At 40.9% G+C, this 15,121-nt stretch overlaps 1 protein-coding gene and 1 pseudogene across 2 annotated transcripts in view; both read left to right on the forward strand.

Annotated features, from left to right (window-relative positions):
• The window catches only part of LOC127217022 (alpha-ketoglutarate-dependent dioxygenase alkB homolog 6-like), a 169,123-nt pseudogene that overhangs the window by 59,209 nt on the left and 94,793 nt on the right, over positions 1-15,121 (forward strand).
• Positions 1-15,121, forward strand: part of Dhx57 (DExH-box helicase 57) — a 53,385-nt gene that overhangs the window by 35,508 nt on the left and 2,756 nt on the right. For both annotated transcript variants that reach the window (XM_051177857.1, XM_051177859.1), the window contains exons 14-23: positions 888-984; positions 1,689-1,862; positions 2,724-2,924; positions 5,047-5,323; positions 6,484-6,579; positions 6,665-6,748; positions 8,394-8,528; positions 9,896-9,970; positions 12,346-12,480; positions 14,651-14,851. In XM_051177857.1, the coding sequence (XP_051033814.1) occupies positions 888-984; positions 1,689-1,862; positions 2,724-2,924; positions 5,047-5,323; positions 6,484-6,579; positions 6,665-6,748; positions 8,394-8,528; positions 9,896-9,970; positions 12,346-12,480; positions 14,651-14,851 (1,475 nt within the window). The remainder of the gene's footprint in view (positions 1-887; positions 985-1,688; positions 1,863-2,723; positions 2,925-5,046; positions 5,324-6,483; positions 6,580-6,664; positions 6,749-8,393; positions 8,529-9,895; positions 9,971-12,345; positions 12,481-14,650; positions 14,852-15,121) is intronic.

Genomic DNA, 15,121 nt, shown 5'->3' on the forward strand with positions numbered 1-15,121 from the left:
GTTCATTTTGGAGGCCCTGTTTTACATCTGTGCTACACAGTTGACCTAGGCATATGGCTTAACATATGTGAGATGGAGGGGGACTTTAATGAAGAGGGTATGAGGTTCTTCATGAATGAAGCACAAGAGAATTTCAGGCTCATATCTGTAACCCCAGCACTTGGGAGACTGAGGCAGGAGAATCAACATAAGTTCAAGGCCAACCTGAACTACAGAGTGGGTACCAAGACCCCCCTGAACTATCAAGTGAGACTCTGTCTCCCAAAAACCCTATAAAATAAATTAACTATGGGGCGGGGGAAGTACTGTTGAGACAGAAATATACTACAACCTGTTTTTGTTGCTTATTTCTTTAATGGACAAATTTAAAGGCCATCAATGGTTAGTAAGACATGGCTAATTAATAAACTATCTCTTTCAAATGTGTCTGAACTTAGATAACTAGATGAGAGTTTCTTTTTTATCATATTCAGTAAAATATCTGGATTCCATTAACCATAGAAACAGAATGCCAATGGCCAAGGTACCAAGGAAATATATTGACAAGCTTAGCTGGGCCTGATGTGTGCAAGGTGTTGGTTTTGGTCCTCAGATGGTACATACATACACACTTGCACACATGCATGAACTCAGCTGGCTAGTGCTTCTTATAACTTAAGGCTTTTCTATACCTCTATACCTCAGTTTTCTACTCTACTTTGTCCTCTTTAAATCAGAGTATATACAGAAATGCAATTTCATATTGTTTAAATGCTGAAGCTTCACAAAGAAAAACTAATAGTGAAAAATTATCATATTATTGGTTTTAAAACAGTTTGTAGCCTATACTATTTTCCTTGTTCGTTTATCTTAGTTTCCCTCCCCCCCCCCCACTTCTTTTAACCCAGGTGCTATACTTGTATTTTTACCGGGGCTAGCAGAAATCAAGATGCTGTATGAACAGCTGCAGTCTAACTCTCTTTTCAACAACAGACGCAGTCATCGGTAAGCCACTGACGTTCTAACCATAGTCGTCACTGAAGCCACCTATAAAGACAAAGGGCAGAAGGGTCCCTATGGTCCTTGCCCTCCTTAAACTGTGTTGCCCCCCCCCCCAAACACATGTTTATGCATGCTGCAAATGGGCAGACCTCTGTGCTCTAGGAAATGTCACTTCATTCTATCAAGGACGGACATTTCACTTATTGTGACTCAGCAAATTTGCATGTAATTTCAGTTGCTATATTCCTGAAGAGGAGTGGAAGATGGAAAAAAAAAAAACAGCATTAATAATAACAATGAATTGCTGTCATTTTGAGAGAAAGTAATTTTCCAACAATCACTGGATGTGCCTTCACACACAAGGGCAAAGCTAGCTAGCAGACACTCTCTAGAAATATAGCACTGAGTGTCCTAACTTGCATCACACTTTGCTCCCTCTCTCTCTGGACTTGGGCTTGTCACTTATACCAATCATTTATTCCTCTTGGGGGTTTACTACTGAATTAACTCCCAACTTTTCCCAAGTTAGCACAAGTTTTTTTGTGAGATGGGAAGGACTCTCACACTGAGAAGAGCTGGGCCTTGAGAACTACAGATAAGCTGTTGACTCTCGAAGCCATTTCATTAATCTCAGTAGACATTCACCCATTCCAGCTGAATTTAAATGCTTTGTGCCAGAACCCTTACTGTGATTTTACTTCTTCTAGATGTGTTATCCATCCACTTCACTCATCTTTATCTAGTGAAGAGCAGCAGGCGGTGTTTGTAAAGCCTCCAGTAGGTGTAACTAAGATTATAATTTCCACCAACATTGCTGAGACGTCCATAACCATTGATGATGTTGTTTATGTCATCGATTCTGGGAAAATGAAAGAAAAGAGGTAACAGAGACACTACAAATACCTCATTTAGAATAACAGCTGCTAAGGTACTCTTTAAAAGAATACTGTGATTCATTGGCCAGCATCATGAATGTTAAAGTCAAACAAGGATGAAAAATTTAAAGTTTTACCTTAGAAGTAATGGATCCATTTTCGTGTGTGTGTGTGTGTGTGTGTGTGTGTGTTTCATGTGCTTAGATGAAAAGGAAATGATTAAGAAAATGTGTATAGTGGTATGTGATAGCATTTAAATCAGCATTAGTCATACCACAGTCCTAGAATACACAGTGCTGTGTGCCTCTGTAGGTTATCTTAAGTAATAAGTAAGACTGTTTGTCAATGCCCAGTACTCTTGAAAGCCTTCTTAAAAATACTTTCATGAACTGTTCAATCCCTAGAACCCACATTTAGGAAGGAATGAAAGGAGGGAGGGGAGAAAGGGAGGAGAGGAGAGAGGGAAGGAAAAAGGAAAGGAAATGAAAAAGAAACAGGAAAGGAAGGAAAGGAAAAAGAAAACACTAGATGTGGTGACAGCTCTGGGGAAGGGGAAGCAGACAGAACACTGACCAGAACACAGCCTACCCTTCTTAGTGAGAAAGAAGACAGCCAAAGTTATTCTCTAGCTTATACACATGAGTGTGGTTTTTTTTTTTTTTGTTTTTGTTATTGTTTGTTTTTCGAGACAGGATTCTCTGTGGTTTTGGAGGCTGACCTGGAACTAGCTCTTGTAGACCAGGCTGGTCTTGAACTCACAGAGATCCGCCTGCCTCTGCCTCCCAAGTGCTGGGATTAAAGGCTTGCTACGAGTGTGTATTTATACACACAAAGTAACTCAATGTTACAATCCCTTCTCCTTTCTAGATATGATGCCTGCAAAGGGATGGAAAGTCTGGAGGACACATTTGTGTCTCAAGCCAATGCTCTACAGAGAAAAGGTCGAGCTGGCCGTGTTGCATCTGGAGTCTGCTTCCATTTGTTCACAAGTTACCACTACAGCCATCAGCTCTTAAAGCAGCAGATACCAGAAATACAAAGAGTACCATTGGAGCAGTTGTGCCTAAGGTGACATCTTGACTTGTATGCTCTGTTTCCAACAAGTCCAAATGTTTCTTTTTCCTAATAGAAGACATTTTGCTAAGAATAGAGTGGATGAGCTCACACTTTTGCAAAGAAACTATGTCCTTTCCTTTTAACTTTCTGCACATAGAGTCTCAGATTTGCAAATCATGCTCCTGCAATAAAGCTCAAAAATACATTTGTAAATTAGGAAAGTAACTTGGCTTGCCAGGGAATTTCTGCCAGGGAACACATTTATATCACATGATTCAGTGAAAAATCTACAACCTCACTATCAGTTAGAGAAAAGTAAACAAAACTTACAATACCATTATTAGTTAATGAACAAATGTTATAAAATAGAATTTGAACAGATTCAATGTGCATACCTTTAATCTCAGCACTTGGAAGGCAGAGGCAAGCAAATCTCTGTGAATTCTAGGCCAGACTGGTCTACAGAGCTAGTTCTAGGACAGCCAGGGCTGCACACACACACACACACACACACACACACACACACACACACCCACCCACCAAAAAAAAAGTGTCTGGGGCAAAAAGCAAACAAAAATTAAGTTTTGATTCAATGTTTATGAAAAATTTCTTGGTGATATATAAGAAATGAAAGTTGTCCAATTGTTAACTTGAAGAGAAAAAAAAATAACCAAAGGATAAGGATTCCTTGTATAAAGCTTTTTTTTTTTTTTTTTTTTTTTAAGAGCTGGGATTGAACCCAGGGTGTTGTGCATGCTAGCCAAATACTCTGCCACCAAGCTCAAACCCAGCCCTGTAGCTCTTCCCCCACATAGGAGGTGGGGGTACAGGAAGACTTGGTCCATAGTTAGTCTTAAAGTTAAAAGTCAAGGAAAAAGCCAGGCAGAATGGCACATACTTGATAATCTCAGCACTTAAGAGAGTAAGGCAGGAAGATCCTGGTTCAGAAGCATCCTCGTCAGGTATACAGTAAGAGCCCATCTCAGAACAAACAAAGGAAAAGCAGCTGGGGAGGGACTGATCCTCAGCTCTGAAGTAATGATGGTGCAGATAGAAGGGGTTTGAGAGAACTTTGGAAGTTGACTGGTTTGTGAAGGATGAGAGAAGGGAAGTATAGCACATGTAGCATAAAAGATTTTATTGAAAAACTCAATAGTAAAAAGATGGGGAAATCCTATATACCAGTGTAGTCCTTTTTTTTTTTTTTACTTGAAATTTTAATACATTCATCACTGCCAATGCATCACTTTAGTAGAATACCTCAAGTAGAAAAAAGCTAAGTACCAAATATTTACACTAAAAAGCATCTGTAGTGTCTAAGTTATAGTATCTCTGAATTCAAGATCAGCCTGGTCTACAGAACGAGTTCCAGGACAGCCAGGGCTGCACAAAGAACCCATGTCTCAAACAAAACAAAGCAAAATTTCTGGGGCATATGATAGCTCTAATTGCAGTTTCTGTGAGGAGGTCCTCCAGCTGCACCATTTTACATTCCCAACGGTGGTATACAAGATTTCCACATCTTCACTAACACTTCTTTACCATTTGAATTCACTTTCATGATTTGAACCCACTGTTAAAGAGAAAAAGACATGTTGAAAGTTTATAAAAAGAGTTTTTGAATATGGGTAAGCTCATAACTTGTAGTGTTTCTATAATTTGTTGCTAAGAACACTAGATGACAGAAACTTTAAATGTTTTCTTTAAAGCAGCAGTAATGCTGGGTGTACTTACCCAACCTGCAATCCGTGGCCTAGGAAGGCTGCTTCTACTTATCTCAAAACTGACCAAGAAGTACAATGGGGCTTCTCAGATGTTGGAGAGATAGATAGTTTAGTAATTAAGAGCACTTGCTGCTCTTTTTAGAAAATCCTAGTTCAGTTCCCAACACCCATGCCAAGCAGCTCCTGGCAATTTGTAACTCCAGCTCTAGGGTATCCTACAGCTCTGGGCCTGATGACACCTGCACCTGTGTGCACATACTCACATGCAGACATACCTACACATAATTAGAATGACTAAAACCAATATTTTTCTAAAAAGCATTTATCTTTCTCACTCAAGAAACAGAAGTTATCCCTTTGATATTTGTAAATACCAAATTTACAAATGATGATTTTCTTTTCTTTTTCAGAATTAAAATTTTAGAAATGTTCAATTCTCATAATCTCCAATCTGTGTTCTCTCGGCTCATTGAACCGCCACATATTGATTCTCTTCATGCCTCAAAAGTGCGGTTAAGAGACTTGGGAGCCTTAACTCCAGATGAAAAGCTGACCCCACTAGGCTATCACTTGGCCTCTCTCCCAGTGGATGTAAGGATCGGCAAATTGATGCTGTTTGGGTCTATCTTCCGCTGTTTGGACCCTGCTCTCACCATTGCTGCAAGCTTGGCCTTTAAGTCCCCTTTTGTAAGTGAACATTTGTCTAAATTGAAGTTTATGTCACAGGTCTGGAAGGAATCTTTAGGGTTCTGAGGTATATGAGCCCTCCAAAAATTTGCTTATTATGTAGGATGTGAAATTTTTCCTTAGAAAGGTCTATATTCCCTTACCCCAAAAATACCCTTGGAGATTACAGATATAGCTATTAAAATAATATATTTTTAGTTTGCTATTACTTATGTCAATAATCAAAAATAACAAGCCATCAAGATACCCCTATTTAAATTATCAACTTTAAATATAATTTACACTTATAGTTCACCCATTTACAAGTATTCAAGTCAATAGCCTTTAAGAGTTAAGGTGTAGTACTTGCATGTGTGAGGCCCTGGGCTCCATCTCCAGCACCAAAGCAGGGGTTAACCATCCCACTGTGACTTTTGGGTTTTGTAGAACTGTCCCACTAGGACCAGTTTTCAAGGCCAACCTGAGCAATATGGTACACTCCAGACCAGTCAGTCTAGGCTACAGAATAGAATCCCTGTCTCAGAAATTTAAATGAAAAAATAAGTTGGGTATGAAGATGCATGTTCTGGAGGTAGAGGCAGGATGACCACCACAAATTTGAAGCCAGCTTAGTATACATAGCAAGTTCCAAGCCAGCCAGAGCTTCACAGTGAAACTGTCTTAAAAACCAAAAAGTGGGGGAGGGTGTTGGAGAGATGGCTCAGCAGTTAAGAGCACTGGCTGCTCTTCCAGAGGACACATGTTCAATTCCCAGCACCAACATTTTCTGTAACTCCAGTTTGAGGGGATCTGACATTCTCACAGATATGCATACAGGGAAAATACCAATGTACCTAAAATAAAAATAAATCATTAGGAAAAAGAAGAAACAGCCAAACCAAAAGTAAGTAAGTAAATAACTAAATAAATAAATAAATAAATTGAGTAGGTCATTGATGACTAAAAGACCAGACTTGCTTATCTGGGGCTTATTTTGAACTCACAGAACAAAAAGGCCATTCATTGGCTTTACTATCATGCTTGCCTAATAAGCCTACATGGGGAGCACTATACTTTGTACCATGCAGGATGCTTTCCCCAAGTAGTAGGTTTCAGCAGTAGGAAAGTGCCATTTGAAACCTCAGCTAAACTGTGTCCTGCAAATCCATTTCCTCACTTAGGTGTCTCCCTGGGATAAAAAAGAAGAGGCTAATCAAAAAAAGCTGGAATTTGCTTTTGCAAACAGTGACTATCTGGCCCTTCTATGTGCATACAAGGTAAGGTAACCTCAGAGCTTAGGTTTGTAGCCACAGGTGGCACCAACATCAAAATACGTTCAGCTTGGTTTTCTCCACAATTTAGGGTTGGCAGCTGAGTACAAAAGAAAGTTCAAGAGCAGGTTATAATTACTGCAGACAAAATTTCCTGTCAGGAAGAACTCTGCAGGTGAGTTGCTTCTATGTCATTCCTTCATTCATTTCCACTGTAGTAGCTCTCAGCTATGCAGAGGGTTGCAGCTCTACCTCACTCGTCCTGTCTGGACAGTGGATGTGTTATTTCTGAGCATGCTTGGCTATGCAGAATGAGTTCCTCAACTAGGTGACATGAGGCTTTTAGTAATAAAACTGTTACCTGACCTGGTTGTCCACACTGCTGAATGTGTGCTTTCTTAGTGTGAGGGACAGAGTAGAGTATCAGCATGGTGAAGATGGCTGCTTATTAGGTATTCATCTCCCTAGTGATTGGAGCAGGCATTAACCTGGGTCCTTAACCCCCTAAAGTGCGTAGCAAATTATGTGCTTATATCCTCAAGATATGTGCATTATCCTCAAGAGATTAACCATAGCTCTCATCACACTCTCAGTGGAGTCTGTGACCACCCCTAAGGTGAAACCAAAGAACTAACACTGAGTCATATTTTCTTGGTTGATTTTTCCTATGTCCACCAAAACACAGTTTGTCAGTGGTGAGTACAAAAGAGATAAAGTAGTAATGGAGGAAATCTCTGCAAGCTTTGTTTTATTAAAGATCTGGAGAAGGGGAGGACCAAAGGGACATAAAATCAGTGTTCAGAGACCTTACTTGTTTTGTTCAGACTTGTGACGTGGATCAAATTCAAGTTCCCAGCATGCTAGGCTAATGCTCTGCCACCTATATATGCCTCACACTTTTAAAGTAATGGCTCTTCCTGTGTCGCTGAGGCTGTCCCCAAACACCTGGACTCAAACAGTCCTCCCATCTCTCTCTGCCTCCCAAGTAATGTGACTTGCAAAGTGAGCCACTACATTTGGTTCTTGCAGCCTGAATTTGAGCAAAAGACGCAAGACAAGAATCACCTATGATCCAGTAAGATCACAAAGTAGAAAAAGAGGGAAAGTTCTGTACATGTGTTCCACTAAGAGAAACATTATCCACAATAGACTCAGGGAAGGAGCTGACAGGACTTGGAGAGAAAGAAATGCAAACAGAAAGATTAGAAACTACAGCTACAAACAGTACCATTCCAAGAATTTGCAAGAAAATCAGACCTACTACACCCCAATTAAAAGGTTTTAAATATTCAAATGATTGTCGGGCTAGGCAGCACTTGAGAGGCAGCGGCAAGTGGATCTCTGTGAGTTTGAGGTCAGCCTGATCTACAGAACTAGCTCCAAAACTACACAGAGAAATTGTCTCAAAAAACAAAAGGGGGAAGAGGGAACTAGAGATGTGGTTCAGTGGTTAAAAGCACTGACTACTCTTCAGGAGGACCCAGGTTCAATTCCCAGTACCTACATGGCAGCTCACAACAATCTAACTCCAGTTCTAGGGAATCTGACACCCATGACAAAACACCAATGCACATAGAATTTTAAAAATTAATTAAAAAAAAAAAAGAAATAAATGATCATTGGGGTTTTCAAAGGCTTTGGATTTCTATGTAACTGTCTCACTCTGCCAGTTTATAGTAAGTGAAAGCCACCTTTTAAAGCTTACAGACAAGATTAGCCCTGTCTTGTTAAATGGTCCATCTGCACCCATTGCAAATCCCACTGTTACACATTTGATATATTCATAGCTCCTTCTTTTAAAAATGCATTCCTTCTTTCAGGAAATGGCCAGCCTCAAACGGCAATTCACTGAACTGTTGTCTGACATAGGGTTTGTAAAAGAGGGTCTCAGAGCAAGGGAAATTGAAAAAAGGGCCCAAGGAGGAGATGGTGTCCTGGATGCCACAGGAGAAGAGGTAAAGAATGAGTACTTGTCTGATTTCACTTTAATTCCAGTAGCATATGTGACTCGAATATGGACTGTGGCATCATGGCCATTTGTAGTGATATTTATGATTTAATAAAGCTTGCCTAAGGGTTCAGGATGCAAAGTCAGCCATACTAGTTAGCTATAGAAGCTAGGTGATTAGTGGCACACACCTTTAGTCCCAGGACTCAGGATTTAGAGGTAGACAGATCTCTTTTAGTTCAAGGCCACACTGACTACACGAAATTCACTGCTAAAAGAAATAGCTCATACAAAGGTATTTTCAGCATCTGGGATCATGCACCTGTAATCTCAGCCCTAGGGAGGTGAGACAGGAGTGATATGGCTGGGCAGAGAAAGGAGTGAAAGGAGTAAAAGGAGGAGACAGGATTTGAGAGCTTTTGCCTCTGAGGATTTGTAGAGACAGGGTTGTCATTTCAGCTGGGTAGAGGTAAGATCTGGCTTGGCTGCTTTGATTCTCTGATCTTCAGCTTGAAGCCCAACGTCAATCTCAGGGTCTTTTATTTATCCTGCTACAGCCATTCTTTACTTTTCAGCCCAGTAAGCAAGGTTGGTGGCACTCGTGATTTCCCCAGCCCATGAATGTGTCAGCTGACATCAATGAAATCAGGGATTCTTCTACTCATTATCAACATTGACTCATTTTTAAATTTCACACTTGTTCTTGGTAATTCTGTAATTAACGGCAGAGTCTTCCAACAGTGTCTTAGGTGTAATTACAGAAAGAGTACTTCTTCCAGATGGACTTATGTTCCTTTGTTCTAAAACCAGTGAGTATTTGGTGGGGAGTCTGAGTGTCTCACAAACCAGACTCCATGATGCTCATGGGCACTACCTGTATTTGTTTGTTTAATCCTGTACAAAAGAGTTCACTTAGACTGTGCTGGGAGCGGCAGGGCTTGGCACCAGTTCCACCTTAACCACACCACAGTCCTTAACCACACCACAGTCAAGAACATTGGCTTCATAACTGCTTTGTGTGCATCGAGAATCATTGTGGGCTCTTTAAGATACATCTTGTGTGACTATGGTCTTGGAGTTTTATTTTCTGCTTAGAAATAAATTTTATAATTGATAGGAAGGTGGATACTTTTTAAGGTAGACATCAAATGAAATATGATGGCTAAGCATGGTGGTATACACCTTTAATCCTTCACTTGGAAGGCAGAGGCAAAAGGATCTCTGAGTTCAAGGCCAGCCTGGTCTACATAGTGATTTTCAGGGCAACCAGGCTACATGGTGAAACCCTGTCTTACAAAGAAAAAAAGGAATAGGATGGCAAACACATCACATGCTAAAACGTCTCATATGGATAATGCTGTGTTTCTCTCACAGGCAAACACAAACGCTGAGAATCCCAAGCTGATATCAGCAGTGCTGTGTGCTGCTCTGTATCCAAATGTAGTGCAGGTAACAGTTCACTTTTGCTGACCTTTCCTATGTCTCATATATTGATATATATATCAATTCCATTTAAATGAAAACAAACATTTATAGACAATATTTGGGAATTTAGGCGTCATTCTTTCCAAACTACTTCCTGCTGGTAAGGGGCGCTGTCATGGGGGATTTGAAGAAGATGCAGAAATCCTGGCTGTAGTCTGCAAGGCTGCTTTGTCCAGCTGTTTTGAATGTAGGATCACCTGACACTGTTTCAGGCAGTCTGGCTTGATCAAACCACATTAGTCTGGAAGGAATCCACATCTTTGCATTTTCTGTGGAAACAAAAATAGAAATCCTTTTCCCCAGTAACTTGTCCTTGAAGTTAAATTTTGGAGTCAAAGCATTTTTTTAATTTAATTTATTTTACATGTCGATCCCAGTTCCCTCTCCTTCCCTTCCTACCTTTCTTCCTTCCTCCCTCCCTCCCTCCCTCTCACATGCACCCTAACCACCCTCCCCTCCCATCCCCCCACCCCAATTCCATATGTAGGTGAATGCCATCCAGTTGGGGTCATGTAGATCTGACAGGTCATGTGAAGTAGGGACTAGGGCTTCTCTCCTGTCTCTAAGTTAATGACCAAAGGATAAACTTAAAATATGCTCATTAGTCATCATAAAGACATACACACAGCCCACAAGGTTTGCTCTCACAATCTATAAGGACACAAGTTGTTTGAAATGCTTTTTTTCTCTTTTGGCTTTTTTTGGCTTTTGGGGGAGCCCACCATCCACCTCCCAAATAAATCACACACAGAGGCTTATTCTTGGTTATAAATGCCCAGCCTTACCTTGGCTTGTTTCTAGTTCTGGGCTTTTATCTTTCCTTCTTTCTTACTCCATGGGTGGCTGGCCCTTGCCATCCTCCTCTCCTAGTTCTTCTCGATCCCCGTTTAGTCCTATGTATTCTCTCCACCTGCCAGCCCTGCCTATCCATGTTCCTGCCTCACTATTGACCTTTCAGCGCTTTATTAGATCATCAGGTGTTTTAGACAGGCAAAGAATCACAGCTTCACAGACTTAAACAATGCAGCATAAATAAAAGTCACACATATTTACATCATTAAACAAATGTTCCACAGCATAAACAAAAGTAACATACCTTAAGATACTATCCTACCACAGACACATATTTTGTATAAAATGAGGAAGTAAGTGAACTTACAATGCACAAAAAGAGTGCCCAAGTTTAGTAGTACAAAGAAATGCAAATTTACACAAAGAAATAGACTTGTTTACTTTTAAAATTGACACACAAAAAAGTTCAATAATTAATACTGACACTGAGTGAATCCTTAAATCACCATCTGGAGAGAATGAAATTTATGTGTCATCTTATCTTAACTGCGCTCTATTTCCAGGACTATTAGAGAAATTGTGCAAATATGCACAAAGATACAGCCAGAAGGAAATTTACTCAGCAGACCATCTAAGTTTACAGTAACTGTACCACGTGTGGTGGGTTCACACCTGTAATCACTGCACATGAGAGATGGAAACAAGAATTGCAAGTTCAAAGGCAGCTTCAGCTACAGTTCAAGGCCACATGGACTCCATGAGACCTCTCTTTTAAAAAAAAAAGTTGCTGGGCTGTGGTGGCATATGCCTTTAATCCTAGTACTAGGTGGGCCGAGACAGGAAGATCTCTGTGAGTTCAAGGCTTGGTCTACAGTGTGACTTCCAAGACAGCCAGGGCTACACAGAGAAACCCTGTCTTAAAAAAAAAAAAATTAAAACTGTTTAATGGTAAAATTATAGATTCTTCCAATGAGGTATTAAATAGCTCTTGATAACAATTCTTTAGGAAAATCTTGAACAAATATAAAAATGTGTTCGGTATACAAAGTTTAAAAAGCAAGCTATACAACTGGACAATAGTAGTTCACACCTTTAATCCCAGCCCTTTGTGAGTTCGAGGCCAGCCTGGTCTACAGTGAGTTCATTCCAGGACAGCCAGAGAAACCCTGTCTCAGTACAAAAAAAAAAAAAAACAGTGCTGGACCAGAGATGGCTCAGTGGGTCAGTGGATAAAGCCTACTACCTGAGTTTGATCCCTGGGACCTACATGGTGGGATATGAAAGAACCAACTCATGCAAGCTGTTCTCTGACCTCCACATTATACACATACACACACACACCTCAGCACTGGAAGGTGAGGCAGAAGGATCACAAGTTTGAGGCTAACTAGGGCTACGTAGTAAGTTCTAGGCCACCCTGGGCTGTACAGTGAGACAGAAAATGAAACAGAAAAAGAAACAAAAATTATTCAGATAAGACTTGTTTGTGACAAAGGACAAGTCCTGCATGAAAATATGTGTATCCATTTTTATAAATACTTGTATAGGTCAAGACCCCAGAAGGAAAGTTCCAGAAGACCAGTAGTGGAGTTGTCAGACTGCAGCCGAAGTCAGCTGAGTTGAAGTTTGTTACGAAGAGTGACGGATACGTGCACATTCACCCTTCCTCAGTGAACTATCAGGTCAGAACAGCAACATTTAGAATGTCCCCTACAGCACACCCTCGGATGAGAAATGCGGTTTCTAAAGCTCACAAGCCCTATTCTGAGACTTGCAGTGTCCCCAGCAATACATGGATTTAGGGAAGGTTGATTCTGTATACATAGACTGACAAGCTGTTTCTGGAAAGGTGTTCCATGTTGAGAATATTTTACTATATACAAAAAAGCAGTCATTCCTGCTCCCAAGTGGAAAAAAAAAAAAAAAAAAAAAAAAAAAACAATGTTTCTTTGAATTGGTTTAAGATGTTATGAGCTAATTGCATCCTTAGCGTGTTTTTGCCAGCCTTTAGCTCTGTTCTTCCTTCAGCTGCTGCTATGAGATGGCTGCCTCTTCACTAGAGGCTAAACCCATGTCACAGTAGCTTATTCACCCAGCACACTTGCTTCTCATGTGGTTTTTGACATTGCTAACTTCCTACTCTTGAAACAGTGTTCCCTTTGCTCATGAAATATCCCCTCCTATCCTTTCTCCTTCACCAGGTCCCCTCCTATCCCTGGTCACTGTTTCCTCCACCAGTTCCTTAGTGTCTCTTTCCTCTAAATTCCTCTGCCTCCACTGTTCCACTGCCATTGAGTGTCCTGGAATTGTAAAATCCTGGAAGATAGGAATTTGATGCCTTTTTACATTTCCGGAGTCTAGCATGATGCATGGCTGAAGGTAGATGCTCAATGAAGCTTTCAGGAGAGATGAAGGAGAAAAAGAGGAAAGGATATAGGAAGAGAGAGTGAGCTTAGTGGTGCACACCTTAATTCCAGCACTAGGGAGGCAGAAGCAGACAGCCAGAGCTTCACAGTGAGACCCTGTGGAGGTGGAATGAGGTCAGCCCATGATGCTATTGAGGAAAGTAGTGGTAAACCCTGATAAGGTTCTCCTCAAGCTCCGAGGATCCTGAGGACCAGGGTGTCATCCACTCATCTTGACTGTGTCTGACTTTAGACAGAAGAGGCCTGAGTAAGCGAAGTTAGCCACATGGAAGACAAAATCACTACTGCTATCCTGTCTCTGTGTTTGGCACTATTGTAGGCCTTGTAGGACTGTAAGTGAACAGGGTCCTCCCTCAAGCTGGGGAAATAGGTGGGAGAGGCCAATGCTGGTCAGTGGCAAATGTCCTAGAAAAAAAAGATAAAGCAGATATCAAGACTGAGAGAGGGGTCCTTTTCTACAAGGCAATCTGGGAAGGCCTCTATGAGTCAAACACAATTAGGTCCTGAATCAAAATTGAGCCATCAGTTTCTAAGGAGAGAACACCTAACTAAGAGTATATTTGGGATAGTCCAGGATATGCAGGAAGGCAACAGATAATAAAGTTCAGTGGGATGTCTGATCAAGATGAGAGTAACAGCAGGTATGCAGGAACAAATGGGCCATGGTAGATTTTTATCCTTTGGGAAACTATTGGAGTGTTCTGGCCATAGCTGCTATGGAAAGAGGCTGTAAAGTTTTGGAAATAGCAGCAGTATGAGGTCATAGGAGGCCGTGCAGTGAAAGGAGATGGTTCACAGTGAGGTGGTAGCTGGAGAGGTGGTGAGAATGAGCATCAGCTCCTCTGTACTTTAAACACACAGTTTTCAGGACTTGATGATCCACATGGAACTGGGGAGAAAAAAAAACACATGGGGGCTTGAACAACTTGGCAAGTGAATATGAGGTGCTATAGAGAGAGTCAAGGATTCTTTTAGGTGTTAGCGTTCAGAAGACCCAGGTTCAATTCCCAACACCCACATGATGGTCCACAACTGTCCATAGCTCCAGTTCCAAGGGATCCCGTGTCTTCTTCTGACCTGTCTAGACACACATGCATGCAGCCAAAACACTCACATATAAAATAAAGTGAATAAATCTAAAAATGATATTTTAAACATTATATCATATATACATTTATCATAGCATCACAAAAGGTCCCATAAATATGTATAATTTACATTAGTGTTCAGTTAAAATTTGAGGTGCTGGTAAGATGGCTCAGCAGATAAATTGTTTGATGCCAAACCGGATAGCCTGAGTTCTCTAGTAGACAGTCATACATAAAAACATGAGGCTCATAGGAAAAGTCATTGGGAACCCTTATTGGTGTCTTTGAAATCCACAGAACTGGTGGGAATCATTGTCATCTGAGGTTTTATGTTATAGGTCAGACACTTTGACAGCCCCTACCTGTTGTACCATGAGAAAATCAAAACTAGCCGAGTGTTTATCCGAGACTGCAGCATGGTGTCTGTGTACCCCCTGGTCCTGTTTGGAGGAGGCCAAGTGAATGTGCAGCTTCAGAGGGGAGCGTTCGTGGTCTCCTTGGATGATGGTTGGATCCGATTTGTAGCTGCTTCCCATCAGGTAAAGGAACAGCTAACCTGTTTAAAGGCTCAGGTCATGAAGAGCTTTGGTAATGTAAAATGAACTACAGAACTAATGGACAGCAAGAGTCAGACTAATAACAGTGCCAGGAAGCACCTGGGGCAGAGACACCCAGGATAGGTTAAGATCAGTAGTTGCAAGTTGAGGCAGGAGAATTACCGTGAGTTTGGGGACAACCAGAGTTACATAGTAAAGCTTCAAAAACAAAACAAGTAGAGTCTATAAAGAGAGAGTGTTGGGCAGGCAGTG

This window comes from Phodopus roborovskii, unplaced genomic scaffold, assembly GCF_943737965.1.
Source record: "Phodopus roborovskii unplaced genomic scaffold, PHOROB, whole genome shotgun sequence".
Lineage (NCBI taxonomy): Eukaryota > Metazoa > Chordata > Mammalia > Rodentia > Cricetidae > Phodopus > Phodopus roborovskii.